The sequence below is a fragment of the Enoplosus armatus genome, chromosome 6, assembly GCF_043641665.1.
Source record: "Enoplosus armatus isolate fEnoArm2 chromosome 6, fEnoArm2.hap1, whole genome shotgun sequence".
NCBI lineage: Eukaryota > Metazoa > Chordata > Actinopteri > Centrarchiformes > Enoplosidae > Enoplosus > Enoplosus armatus.
This window is the reverse complement of record NC_092185.1, coordinates 22,533,650-22,555,100: the sequence shown is the minus strand read 5'-3', so window position 1 is coordinate 22,555,100 and position 21,451 is coordinate 22,533,650. Positions and strand designations below refer to the sequence as shown.

The following is a 21,451-nucleotide window of genomic DNA, read 5'->3' as shown; positions in this document are numbered from 1 at the left end:
AGTCACAGTAAAGGACAGTCCTTAGTTTGGGGTATCAATGTAGATGTAAATGTCATTTTAAGTGGCCTACTGTGGCATTATAATTTTGTTATTAGACTACCATTCATTTGGAAAGCTTGAGAGCCAATAATCATGTGTTTATTGCTAGATTGATATAACTATATAAATGCAGCATAATGTGATAACTTTTTTCATTAGATTACAATTTTAAAATCAGTAAGAACATTAGAACTACCGGCTGGCTTATTAGCGTTAGCCAGGGCCTACACTCTGGAATCACCTAGTTTTGTTGAGACTTGGGAGGGTGTGCGAGCCCTCAGTGCTGCGGTCAGTCACCGGGGCTGACGTTACGCTAGCTGCTTATGGTCAGTAAACACTTGTTAAATGTAGACTGGCTGCTTGTTAAAACACCACCTGTTTTCTATTTCTGCATCAGTTAAATCTGCAATAGCTGATTTCTGGCCACTTGGGGGCACAATATTGATACATCATCATACGGTGAACTTATTTACATATCCAGCGGAGACGGAACGACATCATCATTCATTATAGTAGCCTAATTAGTAATATATAATGTGTAATTGATTCCATTTTTCAAGTAACTTGGCCTATGCTCGAAACAAGTCCCATATCTTTTGAAGAGATAAAGAGAAAGGAATGCACGCCAAAACAAAACAAAACAAAAAAATCACTCTCATAATGCAGTTTAAGGACAAATGCAACCGCCTGCTGAGCCAATCCCACTAGAGCTCAAACCTCCAGATGTCCAACTCTTCACATACATCAGGGAGCTCCACTCACAACGCCAGCCTTCTCACAAACGGGCTGCATCTTGTCAGCTCCATGTCCAGCTTACAGCCAGAGGGTCCCAGATGAGACATTTCACCTCAATCTAACCCGATGTATTGGACGACACAAAGTGCTCCCCGATTACACTTAACAGGCCGGAATGGCAGTTTAGTTTACACAGAGTTTCACACGGCCGGCACCTGCGCAGAGTGATGATTAACAGAGCTGTAGAAACGGCTGACAGGTAGAGAGAGAGAGAGAGAGAGAGAGATGCTGAGGAGGGGAGGGGATGAGAGGCTCAGGGAGGAAGTGAAATAGGAGATGAAAATGAAAATGTTAGGTGTGTGTGTGTGTGTGATCAGGGATGTGTTTTTAATCATTGTTTGCTTCCCTTTTCCACCCTGATCCTTCTTCCCTCCTACCTATACCACCAACTATTGTCTCCCTCCTTCCTCACACAGAACTACTAATGAAAAACTCCCCTTTTTATTTCCATAGGGGATTCAAATGTTTCAATTATATTTCCATCCCATCCTCCCTCCCCCTCTCCCTCTCTCTGCCATGGTAGGCAGCATCCTCATCAAAGAGAAGATAAGAGAAGAAGAGAGCAGAACAGATGGGTCAAAGTTTGCCTTTATTCGTTTTCTGTCAGCGAGCGAAGCCGATGGGCTGAAGGAGGATGAGAGGCTTCGAGGAGACAGTTAACAAGCCCCCCCACACACACACACACACACTGTCAACAGCGTGGATGACACTAATGCAACACCGGTAGCCTTCAGAAAGTCACAAAAACAGCGAAAGGCGAATAATGAAACTTTACATTGACAGCTACTTTCCTGTGAGACTTTCTATTGGACGCTGGGACCCCTCCGGCAGCATCTAGATGACATTTCTTCATACCAATTTAGCGACAGAGTATTCTTTTGTCAGCCTGCCCTGTGGTGTCAGTAAAGAGCAGGGGATGCCGCGTGCCTCGCCACCTCTACACCATTCAAGACTTCCACGTCCGTTTTTAGCCCCGAGTCGGCAAATCAGCTGCAGAGGATGGAGCGTGTGCGGTGTGTCGTGGCGACCGAATTTATACCAGCTGCTAATATCTGTCAGCTGAGAATGGAATTTGTGGCCTTTGACCTGACACACTGTTTTTGTCTGTTCATCTTGGCAGCAGGGTGATTTAAATAGAGAGACAAGATGCTGCGCAGGGACAGTCAACACGCTGATTTATCATCGCTTCTGTTGTGGAACTGAACCCCAATAATGTCAGAATGGATTGCTCTTCAACATCAAGTATTTGCATGAGAATGTCCGGTGGCGTCTGTCAGATGTAAAGAACTCAGATGTATTAAATGTATGCTTATTTGCATATACAGCAATGCATTGATTTTGAAGCGAGAGGAAGGAAACCTCATTCAAACTCTGACTTCTATACACATTGAAAAAATGAAAGAACAGCTGAACAAACTGACGCCAGCTCCATACAGAGAGGACCCGGCCTGGGATTTAAACCCAGGTCGCTCTGGCTGCAAACCACTGAGTCGCTGCGTCACAATTAGAAATTTGGAAACAATTCTCTGGGTGACGTGACGTGGGCGTATGTCTGTAGGTAACAGATGTTGCACAAGATGCCAGCTGCGGGGTGAATATTAAATCTAACTCGACAGTAAATCAGTGAAGTGGGTCGATAATACGGGAGCAGCTGTGGCGCGAGGGCAGAGGCAGAGCTGCAGGTGTGGAGGGAGGCAAATATCAAATAAAAATCAAAGTCACACTAAGAAAACAGAAACATTTAACCAGCACATGACAATGACCTCTTTAGTTACTTATGGCCACGAGGCAGCTTTCTGGGCTGAACTCGGGCTGCAACTAACTATCAATTTCATCAGCATCGATTAGTCGTACAAAAAAGTAAAACGTTTCCTGCCACAATTTCGCAGGGTCTTCAGTCCGTATAACTTTAGCATTTAGCTCACATTGATAGCAGCGAACGCGCTGATGTTGAGCACTGCAGGAGCTTTGCAGGTATTTGGTCATAAACCAAAGTACCGAACAAAGGAAATGCTTTAACTGATGATGGCGCCAGATGGAAAGTTAAGGGATCGCCAAAGTTATAAGAATTCTGCTCTTACAGTTTGAGACATTCCACTCAAAACCACCAAGATTGACCTGAAGATGAAAAGTCAGGGGATCTCCGAAGTGATTGGGCTTTATCCTCTGGGCACCATGACTTTCTGTACAAAATTTGAAGGCGGTAGCTGTTATTTCAGTCTAGACTAAAGCGATGGACAAACACACACGGCCATCCCCAGAGCCATGCACTTAGCTAGCATGGCTAAAACGTACACAAACCATTAATCAATTAGTAAAAAATGTCGATTTCTTTTTCTTGATCGACTGACTGTTTAAGTGTCCTTTAGTTCCAGATGAAACCCACCTGATAAAGAACATTTTGTCACTCAGCTCAGCTCGGAGTGTCCTCACACGGTGGGCGACACCTGAGTGCAGATTCTGAACTGAAGGCCAACAGCTGCCCACAGTTTGTGACAAAAACAAGACCTCAGCAAAGTGCTGTTAGTCTGGTGCAGAATAAAATGATGGGGATGGGGGATGGGGGGGCATAGGAGGGTGGGGAGGTTAACTCTTTGGTGTCATGGCAACAGCAGCCCATAAGGCCTCATGGGAGGAGAACAGAGGGATGCTGTAACCAGGGGCAACAGAGTGGTAACTGGGGTTAGTGTATCCTTGATCTGAGCAGAGGTAAACTGCTAGTTTGGTGCTACAGGATGCTAAGAGAGGGCAAGAAGCATTATCTTTACCTTCATGTGCTTCTTGGCTCCGTTAAGAAGAATTATCGCTGGGCTCTTTCATTTGTTAGCCCGTGAATTTGAATCTAAAAGCGTTTGCATCGTAAGTCTTAGTGGTGAACATTCAGCAATACCTGCAAGTTCAGTTCAAGGGGTTTATCAGTCTCACATAACAGTGCAGATGATGCAAAGAAAAGTGTGGGAACCACAAATGAATGCAGTCACTGTTTGAGTCTCCTCCACCCTGGTTGATTCCCCTGAGAGACCTTTAGGCAGAGTTATTATGCACACACACACACACACACGCTGACACAGACACACACACCGAGGCCACAGTGTTAATTATGTGGCACGTAAATGTCATGTCTTAAGTGCCCCTGGTGCTTTCAAGCTCATAACAGAAGACCCCCACTCTTTCAATAATACACACAGATGGTGTGCACAGATACTAATCAGAGTCCACACACTCTCTCCTGAGTGGCAGCTCCCAACCACTGCTCATTAAGAGAGAAAAAGTCAGGAATTAGCAGCCGCTGCCAGATTCCTCTCCCGATATGAAGCCCGTGGAAGAACAAACACGGAGCGGCTCTGCTTCTGATCATCAGCGCTGCCAATCATCTGCTGTAGCTGCGTTTCGCCATGGTAACCCTGCTGCTTTTTGATGCCGAGGCGCCTCACTTTCCAAGTGCTGCGCCAGGTACTTCCTCTGCCACTAATGGCGTAATCCAGCAACAAAGCGCATTTCGTAGCGAGATAATGGATGCGGCTTCCAAAATCCGCATGGTCAGATGTCAGGTGATTACAGTGCTTTCTCTCCCTCACGATCCACACCACTGACGTGGGCTGAGATTGTAACTTTAAAAGGGGACGAAACACATGTTGCAGGCGGATTTCATTCTCTCCAGTTTTGCTGTAGCAAGCGCTGTACAAGTGAATGAGTAGTGGCATTATGAAAAGGATATGAGCTAACTAAACTGTCCTTGTTCTCAGGACTTTGGCTCCGTTCTTGTGAATTAAAGCCACAATTTGCAAATCAAGTGCAGACTGAACCAAACACAGTCACTCTTGGTACCTCGACTGCACATTGTCATTGGATTGCGTCTCGCCACCCGCTGGGGCGTGCTCAGCGTCACCAATATACCAATCCAGCGCAGGCTAGCAAACGCCTCTGGAAAATGCAGGTGCAGAGCTGCTCTTCTTGCCATGCACCTGCACCAACACAGAGCCCCTGTACGTTACCGTACGTTAGTTGATTTCTGTTTTTTTTCGCAGAAGCTGCAGTAGCGGTTGCTGGGAGCGGTTAACCCGTCTGAACGTATACTGACACACTGACTATACAAGCGCGGAAACTTCGTCAGCAAAACCAGATCTAGAAAAAAAAAAATAAATCCAGATGGGGAAAAAAAAGGTCTGCTAAGTAGCTCCGCTGTGAGTGTGTGTTGCAGAGGAAAGTCCATTATTTTCACATATCACACCTCATCATGTATTGTCACTTTCTCATCAATTCATTTGGTGCTACAAGACATTAGAAACCTTCTTATTACACCCGTTAGACTTCTGCAGAGCCGGTAAAGCACAGGTGTAACTAACCCCATTAATGACGCACAACACCAGCGCCTTGGAACTGGTTAACCTAAATGTATTTCCATCAAAACCTGCTGCCAGCTGATCGTCCTCGCCGTCTTTTCAATTATCTAATGAAAAGTTTAACGTGCTTTACTCAAACACACACACACACACACACACACCCACATACACACCACAGCACACACAATCACTGGGTGCAATCTATTCAGGACACAATACAGCTCTGATCCCATCACTGTTTGTTTGTTCAGATTCTGGAGAGGATCTTTGTGTGTGTGTGTGTGTGTGTGTGTGTGTGTGTGTGTGTGAGAGAGAGAGAGAGAGAGAGAGCAGCTGAAAAGGTCACATCAGTGAATCAATGATTGCCTCTCACACCTCCGGCACTTAAGTAGAGAATCTGGTAGGACTGATTAAAGGCTTTGCTTTGTTCCTGATGACTTGTTTAGACTCATAATTTCCTTGGCCTTTGGTTTCAATCTCTTCCTTTCTCAATCAATAGTCGGGCGACTGCTTAAGACCCTTGCGCAGGTCCAGTGAAGGCGATGGTGAAGGCCTCTGACAACCGGTGAAAAGGGCCAATCTGATGACGCAAACATGTATTTTCCACTCGGGGCTCTATTTTGTTCAGTCAATAATAGATGAGGGATTTTTAGAACCACATGGTTTAAGTGCTTTTCGGTTAGTAAGTCTATGATTTACACAAGGGTAGAGTTTAGAGGCTTGTTTACTCCACAAAGAACACAATTGAGTGGGACAGTGGATATTTCTGTGCTTTGGTGTACATCAGGAGTTTGTCACTCCTGTTATAATCTTTGTCTTACTTCTATTCGGGGGATAAACGTGCTCCAAGGTCCAGAACTACCGCTGGGGGATGTAAACAGGAAGTATAATGTTGCCATGGATTCAGTGAGTTACATTGTGGGTTACAACTTGAGCCTACATTTGTTTACTTTGTTGCAAATTGACCGCATTAAAAGTATGCCAAATGAGCTTTTAGCGGTTCCGTTATGCAATGTACCCATGGATGTAGAGACAACAGTCACTGGATTACTTTGAGACTGAAGAAAACTGAAAAACGTGATGATTCTCAGGCAAGTTCTGGAGTTATAAGGAGTGTTTTTTCTAGGATTTCTAAGCAGATTTAAACTCTCCCATGGGAGGCATGGCTCACAGTTTGGAAACCAGTTCTACACTGATATCTGCCTTTAAAGTGGCATATTTGACCAAATCTTACGTGAGATAGCATTTCATAATCCCGAACTTGTGCGAATCTTTTTAGATCTCCTGTTATTTGTCCGCCCCTTTCCTCTGTTACATCCCTCTGTGGCACACTGAGAGCTCTGCTTTGGAGAGGAGATGGGGGAAAGATGGAGAGAGGAAAGCGACGGAAGAACAGAAATGATAACACGGAGCTGGAGGATACACTAACTGAGAGAAAGAAGACCAACCTGAACAGGTAGAGAGAGCTGGGAGAGACAGAGGGGGAATACGAGGGAAGAGTTGGACAGGGAAGGGGAGAGAATATACAGAATGGGTGGATGCAGTGAGAGGGGACAAGGGGGAGAAAGAGAAACAGAAGGGGAAGGAAGGATAGGTGGGTGAGGGTGCCAAATGCCCACTCAGCCCACAGGCGGCTCAGCTTTGTTTCAGCAGCGCTGCCAAATGTGGCTCGGCCAGGGAGTCCTGCCACGCGAGCACCAAAGCTAGTTTAAAAAGCCTTGGTGCATGCGGATGGGGGGGGGGGGGGGGGGGTTAAAGGTGGAACAGAAAGGGAATGAAAGAAAAGAGGGGAGGAAGGAAAGAAAATGCAGTTAATTGCAAGGATTTTGCTTGACTAACAAAGAATGAAGAGAAGGAAGGCAGTGCAAAAGAAAACTGCCAATAGTTCCTCAGGAAACACAAACCTACAGAAAAGTGTTGGAATAATAAATCATATTATAGAGTTCATATATTTTGAACCTTTTGAAATCAAAAACAGAAGCTCCACAAGATAAAAGACTTCATTATATTCTGCTCTCACTATATCGGACTGATTTCAAAATGTTGTGCCAAAATCCTACCACCCCCTACCTCCCCTCTTCTATACTTTAAAAAAAATAACAGTTCTGTATCTAAAGGCTTCCATTTCAGCTTTTTTTTTTATACCGTGCAAATATTCCAAGTGAATGAGCCGTAAAGGGGGGGGGGGGGTTGATCTCGACCCAGCAGAGGGAAGAAAGCGTCAGGTGAGGAAAACGTCTTCAAAGGGGCGTCTTAACTCGCAGCCTTTGATCCAAATCCAGACGACCAAGACGGCGAACAAAGAGACTCCAATCCCCTCTGGCCTCCCCCCTCCCTCGCACAGGAACCTGCACACAATCCCTTTTTTTTTCCTTCACATCACATCCCTTCACTCATTCAGTGTCGAGTTCGGCTCGTTACTGAAAACTACAGGAGCCATGTTGTATGATGTAAAACTGGCGGCCTAGTCAAGTCATTTTATGTCTATTTTGAATATCTCATTTTGTAGACCGGGCGTCCACATAGATACCATTTAGTTATCATACTAAAGAAAGAGTAGTGACCTGGTTATGTTGCCTTTCTGCTGCACGCTGCCAATCATGTGTTGATGAGAGAAAGTCTCTCCTGAACCCGAAGTGGAAACGCCGTCAAGGTAAGCAGTGAGGTCAAATATCCGGCTCACAGTTCACACACGACTTAATGGCTGATGGAGACACGTCTCAACAACAGCCAGAGGATATGCTCCGGGTAACACACTTTTATGTACATTCTACATGTGCTAAACTGATCCAGGGTCTGGCTCTTCAGGGATTACTGTGGCATACTGCGCATCTGCTGTAAAGAGCAGTATAATGACACTCCGAGGATGTTATTGTGTGTGCCAAGATCTGATGCAGCTCGTCATCAGCATAGATGTCAGGCTGAGTTTTGGATTATGGTTGTTTGTAATCATATATTTCATATAACCGTTCTGTATCCTGACTACGGGTATGGAAATACAATGAAATGAATATAATCATTTTACCGCCTATATAATAAGTAATTAAGTAAAATGTTTGCGTCAATGCAGAATTTTGTTTTTTAAAGGCACATATTCCTCAACAAAGAGGCTCACACAACAGAGACATGCGACTTGAAGACAAAAGCTTCTCTTCGTCTAAAGCGAATTAAAAAACAATGTGAGTTGACGCAGCATTTATATTTCTTTCTTCTTGCTGTAAGAATTGGACTGAATGTGTGTTCAGGTGTTTTAATGAAGTCATTTTAGAAGAACCAGCCACCCGTCCACGACCCTGCAGCCAACACACACACACACACACACACACACACACACACTGAGATACTGAGCGGGCGTGGACAAACTTTCTGTCGCCCCCGGCTTTCTCTGCAATCGCTCATTTGAAACCAATCACACAACCGCCAGCGCCATTAAGGCCTATTTGTTTATTTTGTCAGATGGTTCACGAGCATTAACATGGTGATTTGATGTCTTGGTGCAGCGGCGAAGGAATACTGTTTGCCTTGACAGCTAACATCCATACTCAGTAGTCTTTTTCCTACTGTGCAGGCTCGTCACTGTGCACAGAAACCTTGCACGAGTGTCATTCGCACATGTAAACGGCATTTTCGGATTGAGCTGGTTTTCGTGCGGGCACAGTCTTGCTCCCAGGCTTTGGGACTCAAAACTGGATCAATGTTACAATGAGGAAGAGGTAGGATTTGACACTGGAGGTAGGATTTTACACTGGCAGCAACGACAACAACTGTAATTCACACCTTTCGAGTCTTTTCAGGAAAACAATGTATTGGGTTCTCATAGAACGCCCTGACAGCAAAAACACTTTCCTCTCTGTGCTTTTCCTCCCATTCCTGTCACTCCGACAGAACTCCCCCTCTGTATTCTCTCGTCTCCTCTCCGGCTCCCTCGGCGTGCGGCACTCTGGGGTTAGCAGCCGTGTCAGTGATTAAAGACTGCAGGTAATTAGATACACATGACACCATTCTGACTGACTGGCTGACTGACGAGCTGCAGCGTCGACGGGCCCACCGTTTCACTGTTCACAGCCAAAATCATTCCCACTTATGATTCCGGAACGAGACCTAACGTGCATGCATAACAGATCATTCTGATCATTTGGGTTTCATTTAAATATTCAGGTATGTGTGATAATAAAGCATGCACGTCACTGTAGTTACAGCGGGGTTTCAGCCCTTAAGCCCTCAAGACAGTCAGTTATTCTAGGTGAATCAATTCCTACTACTCTACTACTTACAAAATATATGAATTATACATTTGCTACAGCTGGTAGTGCTGGATAGCCTTATTCAGGTAATTCTTCCTCAGTCGAACCCATGGGATTTATTTATTGGTATAGAGATGCTCTATCGCAGCTACAATGTTGGAGTCGGAGTGAGTTCTCTCCACAGCTTTGCTCATGTTTCCAGTTTCAGTCCGTATGTTCTGTGTGGTTTCACACTGATGGTCGACCTGCATATTTCCCCGGTTACTAGTTCAACATGTGAGGGCTTACAGTATGAGCGGCAGATGAACTGGTATTCCCCCCGAGGAACAGCCTGGTTGATATGAAGCCTGGCTGTCTGAAAACCCAGGCGCCCAGCCAGGCACGACTGCCCGCCCGATGGACTGGGACATTTTAGTGTTTTACAGATATCCGTCGGGAACCGGGACGTCTGGTCGCCGTAGACTTGCTGCCTGCCATTTAAACACTGCTGTCAAGCCAACCAATCAATACAAAGTTATGTCGAAATTAGGATGGATGTGATGGAATTTCACTTTAAAGGGATAGTTTGAAATTTTGGGTGAGCTAGACGAGAAGATCGATACCACTGTCATATCTGTCTGTCAAATATAAGGCTTAGCTTAGCATAAAGATGGGAAACAGCTAGCCTGGCTCTGTCCAAAAGTAACTAAATCTGCCAACTAGCACCTCTAAAGCTCACAACATGTTGTATTTTATTTGGCATATTTTGTTACCTTTGTACAGGGCCAGGCTAGCGGTGTATGTTAAGCTAATTTACTTCTACGCAAGAGAGCGAATCAGCATATTTCCCAAAATGTCAAGCTGTTGCTTTAAGGCTCAGCTTTTGGGGCATAGGAGTCAGAAGAAGTCCATCTTCAAGACTAAGTAGAAATTGTTTAAGATGAGAAGGTTGATACCTACCACTCGCATGTTAGCCTTGTGCTAAGCTAAGCTAAGCTAACCTGACCAACTCCTGGCTGTAGCTTTATATTTAGACATGAGATTGGTGTCAATCTTTTCAGCGGACACAAGGCAAGAAAGCGAATAGTACTTCCCAAAATGTCCTTTAAACTTCCAAAGTGCAAAGACGTCGACCTTAAAAACTTCTACCACAGGTTTTTGGAAACAGACAGCTAACAGAGATGTTAGATGCCTCTGTGTAAGACCGTGAATCAGCTGGCTCCTGTTGAATAAACCATGAACTAAATGCTCCAGTACGGGCCATCATGCTGTCTGTCTGCACTGCCTCATCTCTCCCTTGTGCCTGCCACTTGTCAGTTTTTTTCCTCAACTGACGTATGTCTTGCTTTCCTCTCATTGTCTCATTCTTTCTGTTGACAGCGATACGGCAAGCTCTCTTCATCCAAACACTTGTCCTCATCCTCCTCACCTCCTATTCATATTCCTGCTCCTTTGACACACGCCATCACTCTGTCGCACTCTTCTGTCTCTTAGTTTTCAGTTTCTTGACTTTTGTCTTGCTTTAAACTTCTATCCTCTTCCTTTACTATTTTGGTCTGTTTGATCATCACTACTCATTCATCCCTGTGCTCCTGTAAAGGCTTTGCAGTTGTGCCACAAATCTCTGAGCAACTACGCCTGGCCTCATCATGAAGAAAATGATCTTTGTGCAAATATTGGCAATTTGGGACTTAATCCCCACCCAGTCACACCAGAAAGTGGCACAGTGAAAATGATCCATATGTCTTCGTAATAGGCGTTAATGGAGGTTTGGTGAGATAAGGACTTGCAGGCTATAGTGAACGTTCACCAAAGTTGAACTCTAAACAAAAGTTCACATTGAGTTACTTGTCTCTGCAAGTGATTCCACAGATTTCAATGAAAGCTTGTTTGAAAAGTTCCTAGAAGTCGCTTGATGACATACACACGCAGCAATTCGGATATGGACAAAAAAAACCAAGTAAACTAAGTAAACAAATTAAATGGTCAAAGGAGAAGGAGTTCCCCAGGCAAACAATGGAGATCAGTGATTGGTAAACACGTTCACAGCTCTGCTGTCTCCAACTCACTCAACACAGTCAATCCAGAAAGTTGCAGCCACAGTGGGCGAGCGGGTGAGAGCGCATTCACTGAGAAACACTGATGACTCGATTCAAGGGAGAATACGTCTGCTCAAAAGGTTCCTAGTGAGAAAGTCGCAACACCAACTTTTATATGACAACCACCGAGAGAATGAGATCACATAATGCTGAACCCAAAGTGCCTGGAATCGAGAACACAGCGGTCAAGTGATAGTAAGTGACGATGACTAACTGTCACAAAAAGTAGAACCAAACTTTAAAATTTCGAGCAGAATCTAGGAAAGCCGTGGCAGGATGACTGGAGTAATGGCAACTTGCTGTACTGTATTAGGCAGCGTGCAAATATTGTTGACATGTCGGGATTTTTTGTCCAAGCACCAGAGAGATCTGATGTACGATGTAATCAGTTCATCAAGAAGAGCAGCGAGAAGCTGATACATACATAAAAAAGGGTGAATACGTTGAAAGTAGTTCAGGACGGTGGTGGGGCTAACATAGAGCTACACCCTGTCTGCAGAGGCTTGCTATGGCCAGTCGAAAGAAGACGTATTGGGCAGAGAAATCAATAACACATCCCACCATCTTCTATCGAAATCTTCGTTTTTCTTGATTTGACATCATCCCTGTTAAAACTAACGATTCACACTTCCTCTTCAATAAGGAAGAGAAAAGCTGTCTTATGGAATTACGTGGCAGTAGTTGTGAATTTCAGCTTTTCAGGGAGGTAAAAGTGTCTGTACCAGGTAGCACAAGCTATGATACGTGGCAGAAAAGAGAAAGAAAGAAAGAAAGAAACAGAAAACCAGAAACAGGCAATCCAGGAAATGGAGGACAGACTGACAGGTGACCTGACGGGTGGAAGTGGAGTGCACAGCTACTAAACACTTTGGCACCCAACACCCAGACAAAACCAAACGAGGAGGCCACTTTCATGAATGAAACAGTGATGAGCTCTGTTTGGCCACGCTGGACAGAAGCAGCTGCGCCCTCCTGTTTCCTTTTAGCTGGAAGGTTGTAATTTTGTCTCGTCTTGGCAGCGTGGATAAACAAGCCTCCCTTAAACTCCGTCTGCTTTCTGTCTTTCTGTCAAACACTGTGACGATAATTAGCAGATGGCTGATGAGTCGCAAGGCAAGAAGCAAGAGGAGGAAAAATAAATAAATACCCGCCAGCTGATGAGATGAGATGAGATGCAAAATGCTGCTTGTGTCAGTGTCTCTCCACCGGGTTGTCAAAGTCCAAAGGTGCCATGAAAATGTTTTCCCCTTAATTAGATCAGGTGTCACAAAGTGTAAAAGTCACAGGGCTTTAGAAAGAAGCCCAGGCAGAGGCTCAGTGATGCCTATGCCACGGGGCCCGGGACTGTTTGCAGAAAGTAACGCACATGCTATGGACACTACTTGTTTCATGGGAATTTGTGACACTCACATGAAATGGTGGACAGTAAATATAGTAAATAGGCCTTTTTCACGGCAGACATTTTGACTTGTCATAGTAGGAAAAACACAGGCGCTGCTGATGACATTGACAATAACTCATTCTCTTCAAATGTGCCCGTAAATAAATAGATGCATCAAATACAACAGAGCCATTGTTAATGTTATAAGTAACACTTGTTTTTCCTACAGTGACAATTAATCAAAATGTCTACTGTTAAAAAGTCTATACTTACAATGATGTGTTCAAACACATGTACTAATTAGTTACATATTAAAGGTCCCATATCGTATGTGTAAAGCAAGTGAGATCCCCATGTCTTGTTTGATTATGATGATGATGATTACTAAGCAGCTCTAGGTGCTGTATAAATACTGTGAAAGCATCAAAGCGCTCAGTCCACCGAGAAATGAAACACAGCCCGTATTCAGAAACCCTTAAGCGCGCCGTCAGGACTTCCGTAAGGTTGTGATGTCACAACTGTGCGGTCACCGCACTCAGCCACGCCCCCCAGCAGGCCATCTGCTCCAGGCACAGCACCACCCACCAAGTACAGGGACCTTTAATGCTGCAAAAGCCTAATGAAATGTTGTAGCTAAGGATTCGGGGTTGAATGCGGTTTCGAGTTCATTTTTAGAACTCGGAACTTGGTTTCCTTCCTGCAGCAGTTACACAACAATGCAGTTAAACCAGCGACCCCGAGTTATTATTTCATGACATTTCCGTTGTACTTGGCAAAGATGACGTTTCAAAGAGCAACAGCAGCTCCGCGGACTGTGGCATATTAGAGGTGCTGCTGCAAGTGCAAACAGTAAACTAAGTGCTGTCAAGTGATGCAACTATTTCAGAGAATTATTGGCTTCTGAAACACTCCACCAGCTGCATAACAATGGCTTTGAGTCAGCCGCGATGATCACAGACAACACACACACACACACACACACACACACACACAGACACACACAGACACACACACACACAGAATGCACACGTACACGCACAAGCCAACAAGCTCAGGCGTACTGATACACTTATACTTCTATTTTACACACCAGCACACACACAAAAAAACTCACCGATGCATGCAAGTTGTGTTTGAAGCAGGCATGGATGCATAATGCACACACACACACACACACACACACACACACACACACACACACACACACACTTCCCTGGTTTGCTGTTTCAGCAGCTTGCGGGCGGGGAGGCCGGCCCTGAAATCTGTGCTATGAATGTAAAGACAGAACTCGGCCAATTAAACCTCAATTACTGCCCTGTTGTCAGATATATGATCCTCTCTCCTCTTCCTCTCTTGGCCCTGCTCCTCTCTCCTCTCTCCTCTTCCTCTCTCTCGCTCTCTGTCCTCCTCTTCATTGCAGACGCTGCCACCTCCTGCCTCTCCGTCTGTCAATCTCTTCCCTCCCCTGCACCTTCTTTTTATTTTAACAATTCTCTCCTCTCCACCCGTTAGCATCTCCCTTCTCCCTCTCTTGCTCATTAAAAACAGTTCCCCGGTCTTCTCCCGGGAGAGAGGAGGAGGGTAAAAATAGCTCTTCGTCAGCTTGTGCCTCGCTGGTTCTTCCTTTCCAGTCTGCCTCCCATACATCACATAACTAGGCTTCTTCACGATAACCGTCGTTTCTTCTTCTTCTTCTCTCCTTGTTGCTCACTGCAGCTCTTTTACGTCTGCCTCTCTTTTAAGACACTTTGCAGCTGTGCGTCTCTAGCAGCCATGGACCCCCCCCCCCCCCCCCCCAACCCCACAACAAGAGACTGTTGTCATTAAGTTGCACACAATCAGCACTACAGCTTGTTTGAGGTGGAGAAAGAGCTGCTTTAGCGTTGACACAACTGGTCTGCGCTCGCGATGAGATCGGCATGGTTCTTGTTGCGTCTCGGCTGACGTTCCGTGTCGGAGCAGTTGGCAATTAGGTAGTGCAAGCATTTAAAGTGTTGACAGCCGATGCCACAGCCTGTCGTAGAGGCACGCTGGTCTCCTGGAATAACCCCAGGCGCCATGACAATGTCATCTACAGCAATGGTGTCAACAGTTAAATCATCTGGAAAAATTGTTTATGCTCGCCGGCGTCCAACTTGAGTTGACAAATGGATTGTGTGCATTGTGCATCTGCCCACGCCGACACACACACACACACACACACACACAGCTATTGTGCTAACAACTAATGAAACAGAGGTCGGACATGATGACTAAGCAACGACTAAATAAACCACCATGGTAGTGCACGTTAAAGTGAACAGACATCTTCTTTACAGAGATACATTTTGGGAACATAGCTGTGCTGGAGAGGAGTAATCAGCTTGGATAGCAGAGAAAACCCCCTCCACACACACACACACACACACACACACACTGGAAGAGCAAATGGCCATCTGGCTGCCATAAAAGCAAAGCTTTATATGCTGTTTCCTCATTAGTTCAATTCTTTTTTTTTTGTCAGTGACAAAAGTGATAAAAGAGGCGCGGAGGGAGAGGATGAGAAAGGGGAAAGATGGATGGAGCAGGAAGGGATGCAAAGGGAGAAGATGAAGCAATAGAGAGGGAGAGAGAGTAGCAGCGCGTGCGATGCCAGAGGGTATAAACAAACTGCTCGATGGCACCGCTACACAGCAAGATAAACTTTCCCCTTTGAAAACACTTCAGTGTCCCAACATGCTAAAAATACAGCACACTGCAGCACACAGACGGAGCCTCGTGCTCGGTAGTTTCCCGCTATACAAAAGGCTTCAGAGACAATAAATCTTAGGTCTGTGCTGAAACACAATCATCTGTCTGAAAAACTACCCAACGCGGCCAAAACAGTTCAGGAACAGGTTGTTAGGTTCACTTCATGCTCATTTTTGACCCTGGAAAGCAAACTGCATGAAAACAATGGTAGAAAGCATTGAGAGAGCATACATACCTCTGCCAAGGCCGTGCAATCCTCCTCTCTATTTTACTGATAAACCTTTCTTAAAGCACTGACATTTTGACTTGGTGTAACTCAACTTGTACCAGTATGCACAGCACCTGGGCCCTGAAACACCTACGTGGAATGCAGCCATTATTAATGATATTAGACAGGAGTGAAGTAGAGTGATAAGTGCTAATGTCACCAATTATAAAGGCCAATCAAGAGGAACACGTACCATTTTTTTCCCCCATTCAAAAATGTTCAAAAATGTCCTTTCTTATGTTCAGTGTTGAGAAACCCTTAAAATGATTGTAGTCTTTGCGTGTTGCAGGATTAAAACATCATGGTGAAAGACGTACAACGATAGGGCATCAATGGATATGTGCAGGGAGGATTTCCATTGACGCTCTACTATTCCATGTTTTATGATTCTTTTCATTGAAATCTGGTTTTAGATTTCCTGCCAACTATAAGACAAACAGAGAGGTACGAGTACTGCATACCATGTGTAAAACTCTTAAATCAGATGAAATCATACTGTTTACCAACATACATCAACTTAGGCTACGTTATTCAGTATATCTCAGATAGTTCTTCTAATGGATAATGTTCGTTAAATACATTATACGAGCTAACATTCTCAGATGTGTGTTCTCTCCAGGTCTACAGAGAGCAATTAAGATAGTAAATGAATTCACTCACCATCTTTGTCAGCTCTTCTGAATATCTGTGAACAGAAAGCAGGACAGTGTAGTTAGTATCCCCGAAGGTGAGCTGCAGGAGGTATAAACAGGAAGGACGTAAAATCACATAAAAGACATCGAAGGAACTCTGTTCCAACACTCAATCAATCAATTCCAAACCGGAAAGTTACTTTTTAGTGAATAATCAGTAGTTACATGGGGTGGACACAATAATATACATGCAAATGAAAATTGATTTGAGGGGCATGATTAAAAGATTAAGTAGTTTAATGAAACTGAATGGTTTCAAAAGCTGTGGTAAGCTCCAATAAACGTGGCTATGAGTTGCTTGCGTCCGCTGTAACTAAAAACCAAAGTGTGGGGAAGCCTGACCGGGAGAGTGGTACGAGGCAGACGCGAGAAACTTGGTCCATGTAGAACAAAAGGTGTTTTATTTACAAAAATAACGGCGGCACCGTGACACACGTGTGTCCACAAATATGCACAAACAAAAGAAAAAAGTTAACTTTGCATAACTGAACAAAACTCAAATCATAGTAATGTGACTTAAATTAACTTGACGGCACGTGCACACAGCTACACACTGACGTCCAACCCCCCCCCCACAGAGCAACTGCTTAAATAGACCCTTCCATCAGCAGGAGCCAATCTAGGCTGCTTGTACCATTCCTGCAGGTAAATCCAATCCCTCTCAGGAAAGCAGGTAAGTGGTGAAGTTATTAATTCTCAATAAAGTATAAACACTTCACATAGCTCACCATATAACATGCATGGATTACATTCAACATAAATAACAGGCTTAACCTACTTTACCCCCCACCCCACCCCACCCCATAAACACACACACACACCCATACTTGGTCTAACCCAGTGTGTGTGTGTGTGTGTGTGTGTGTGTGTGTTCCCAAAAATGTGGGTTAGTATGTGAACTGTAACTGAACATGCAAAACACAAACAAACCCGGGGTGGTACGCGTCTGCAAGTTACCGGCCAATGATGATGGAACTACGGCTAAAAGCAAACGCTTAACAAGCATGGTTAGACTAGTAAACACTACGGCACGGCGAAAACATGTGCAGTAGGAATCCCTCAGGCCTGCGAACACACTTTGATGTGTGAAATCAGTGGAGTTCAAATGTTCTAATACAGCTATCCGTCAGGCTATAAATGACAAACATCAAAAATGTAATATTAGAAAGCATGTTCAGAAACAGACAGAAATAGTAACATGGAAATTGGTGGCTAATTGTTTCGGACAGCAACATAAGCTACGGCATCCTGAAAACAAAGTCATTTCAAGCTGTTAAGCCATTAAATTCGACCTTCTTTTTTCATTTGTAACTTGGTGAGCGCCTGTAAGTACACTTTTACTTTTAATGAGGTTTGTAAATGGAAACCTTGGGCTCTGGGGCAGAACGTTTACATGAAGTCACATTTCGGCTGAAGAGACGGATGGTTAAACGCGCATAATGTGATTGTTGTTTTGTTGTTTTTTTTTAAGCAGAACAGAGCGGCCCGAACAGAACCCAGCGAGCGAACGAACTGGAAAACAGACATGTTTGGTCTTCCATTCAGTTTGTTAACCAGCGCAGCCCGATTCGCTGAGTCCACCACACACAAGCTCTTAAACAAAGTGTGACTCAACCAGATAAGGTGCAGCAGTGTGTGGTAAGACGCGTTAGGAGCCACGGGACTGAAGAGTTTATTAGTGTGACAGAGGATAAAAACTCTCAAATGTTATGCACACACACACACACACTGACTTATTTACTTGCTGTGTGCGTGTGCACCACATGCTATGCATGTATGAACACACGCGATTCTGGGAGCTAATTTATAGCTTCAGTGAAAGCTTGCCTCCCTATGGAATTGAAAGTGGCAGGTCTTTTACTTTCATCAGGGCTTCCGAGTGTGATATAAACTGTTCCTGCTGACAACAACTGCCAGAAAACAGCACAATGACAGAAGAGAGGTGGAAGGCAGAGAGAAAGACATGGTGAGGGGGGGGGGGGGGGGGGGGGGGGTGCATAAAAAGAAATGAACAGCCGGGGGAAAAAAAGTGGGAGGGCTGATACTCGTTTTCTTCAGAGAAAACCTGTCACCAGCGGACTGTTGTCGCAGAAACTGTTCCTGTGAAGGACAAAAGTGACACCTTTAACAGACGTCTTTCCCAACCTACAGGGGAGGAGTGAGTGCTACTGAGAGGAGGGTCTCCTCAACTCAGCCCCATTACACAGGCAGGATGTGGAAGACTGTGATGTACACAGATTTCCTTCCATCACACTGGAGAACAGAGCCGGAGCAGAGCTCAGAAGAATTCTCACCTACAAATGTACAAAACTGACAGAGGGAAATGCCTCAAGACTTGTCTCTGACTTTCATAACCAACAAAGTACTTGACTGTGTAAACTTTTACACACATTCAATATTTCAAGCAAAGCTGGAATGGTGAATCAATTTGTTGGTCAGGAGGAAATCAATCGGCAACTATTTAGACAGTGAATTCATTGTTTCAGTCAAATATGTTCTGTTTCCAGGACCTGAAATGTGAGAATCTGAGGCTTTTCTTTGATAGTAAATTGAAGACTGTTGGGTATGGGACTGCTGGTTGGATAAAAAAAACCAAGTTGAACACATCACCTTGGGCTCTGAGAAGTTATAACGGGCCTTTTATTACATTGTGTAGGCAAAACTTTAAAGGAATCAATTGAGAAAATCGTTTGCAGATTAATGATAATTGATAATGAAAATAATCGTTAGCTGCAGCCCTAATTTCAACACAATGTCGATTGAAAAACGTTGACAGCAGTCATGACTGCAGTTCAAACATCAGAACGGACGCTGCAAACGAATTATTAAGTAATGTGCACTTACAAAAATACATGAACCCGTCTAGAGATCCTTCACTCGACACATTTATTGCTTATAAGTGTGTGGTGCATTCAGGCGCTGGCTGCAGCCGTCTGAACAGGCCAAAGTGAAAGTCAGTAACGGCTGTGACGCGCGGCGTTCCAAATGACAAGCTGTTCTGCATTGTTCTGCTCTCCGGCTGCACCCCGGGGTGCACTCGACTCCACAGAAAACAGCCAACTCTGGAGCTGCTGGAGACAGACGAGCTTGGAGAGGAGGGAGAGTGTCGCGGTGAGGAGGCGTGTGTGTGTGTGTGTGTGTGTGTGTGTAGAGTTGTAACAGAAGAGTGAGAAGAAAATGAGAGACAGCCAAAGGAGAGTGAACAAAATAGAGGCAGAAGACAGAGGCAGAGGGAGGGGGGAGGGTGTTGCATCCATCTCCTAACCTTATTAAGAATGGATGTTTTCTTGGCCTGGCTGAGGAGAGAGGAGAGGAGGAAGAGGAGGAGGATATGGGGGAGAGGAGAGAGGGAAGGAGGGGCAGAGTACAAAGGATGAAAGGGGTTTAGATAATAGAAAGAAAGGTGCGTCAGGGTTAAGATGAAGGAGAAGACGGGAACCGCAAAGGATGAGAAACAAGCAAGCACAGAGGGTCTAATGAGGAGGATGCTGCCTGCGGGGGTGCGGGGGCGCGCGCGCGCACACACACACACACACACACACACACACACACACACGGCAATCACTAAAATCCCTTTGGTGTGGACTTCTCCGTCGTGATAATAATGCCGGGGTCAATAATATTGGAAAATGGCAAAAATGATTAACATTTCAAAGTTCAAGCCGATGCAGGAAGTGAGCTGGAGAGAAAATGCCAGAAAGAGTTCACTACTGATGTCAGAAGGCGCGGCTCGCACTGCGCACCGACCAATCAGAGTGAGTACAGCAGATAACTGTAACGCTCGGGGGAATGCAACAAAAAGGAAACAATCTCACGGAAACACTTCGATAAGAAGTGAGTGGCAAGTTATCGCAATAAGAAATGCATGTAGGCGACTGTGTATATGCGGAAAACCAAATCTCTCCCCAGCCGATTCAAATCTATTCCAGCACTGTTTCCCAACTGGAACTCTGGCTGAAATGTGAACCAACGTGCAGCCTGTGTGTTCACTCAGCCTGAAAGTGGGGAAAGGAGGCATGTTTGTGGGGAAAAAAATGGGATGGAAATTCAACATTTCCTGCCCGTAACCCAAAACGTCAGACATACAGCATCTACCCGAGGCCAGGCCTGCTGAAGACAGACCAGCTGCCCCCGTGTCACACATCAGAAACAGGTCCAAGAGCCATTCTGGCTCCTCCTCACTCAAAGCTTACCAAACCCTGCTGCACTTGCATCTGCCTGAGTGGACAGTCCCCTTCTCAAGGAGGCAGCATCAGCAGCAAATTAGGCTACACCCCCCACCCCCATCAACCCCTCCACACACACACACACATACACACACACACACACACAGACACAGACAACTAGTTTACTAGGGTACTAGGATATATTGGCCCTCTGGTCTTGATCATAATTAGCTTTCCATGGACCCCTTTTTTATCAGTCTATCAGTCTATCTGGGTCGTGGTCAGGGTCTGGAGAAACTGAACTACTTTTCTCTTTTGTTGTCTACTCCATTAAGGCATTAAAGCGCCATCAGGTGATCCCCAGGGGGGAGCTTTAGTGGGGCGGTGTTGAAAAATAACCCAATAGTATTGATGAGCTGACCTAAATCAACATGGCGCTGCGTAATTGGCACTTCCAACACGGGGGGGGGGGGGGGGGGGGGGCTGCGCCTTGGTGCAGGTTTATCCGCTGACCTCTGCGCGCGGTAAAATATCATGTCAATAAAGAAAAGATGGCAGTAAGACATTTACAGGAATAATTAAAGTGCAGTGATCCAACATCCTTACGCATCCCAACAGACTCTGTGGCTGACTGACGCCGTGCGGCTGTGCGCGCCGGACTGACAGTAAAACCATCAAACCACCGAAAGTAACGGTGTACTGCACCGACCCGGAC

At 45.1% G+C, this 21,451-nt stretch overlaps 1 protein-coding gene across 1 annotated transcript in view; it reads right to left on the bottom strand.

Moving 5' to 3' along the window:
- necab2 (N-terminal EF-hand calcium binding protein 2) overlaps positions 1 to 21,451 on the bottom strand; it is a 101,568-nt gene that overhangs the window by 79,392 nt on the left and 725 nt on the right. Inside the window, exon 2 of the mRNA XM_070907956.1 lies at positions 16,539 to 16,563. Coding sequence (XP_070764057.1) covers positions 16,539 to 16,563 — 25 coding nt within the window. The remainder of the gene's footprint in view (positions 1 to 16,538; positions 16,564 to 21,451) is intronic.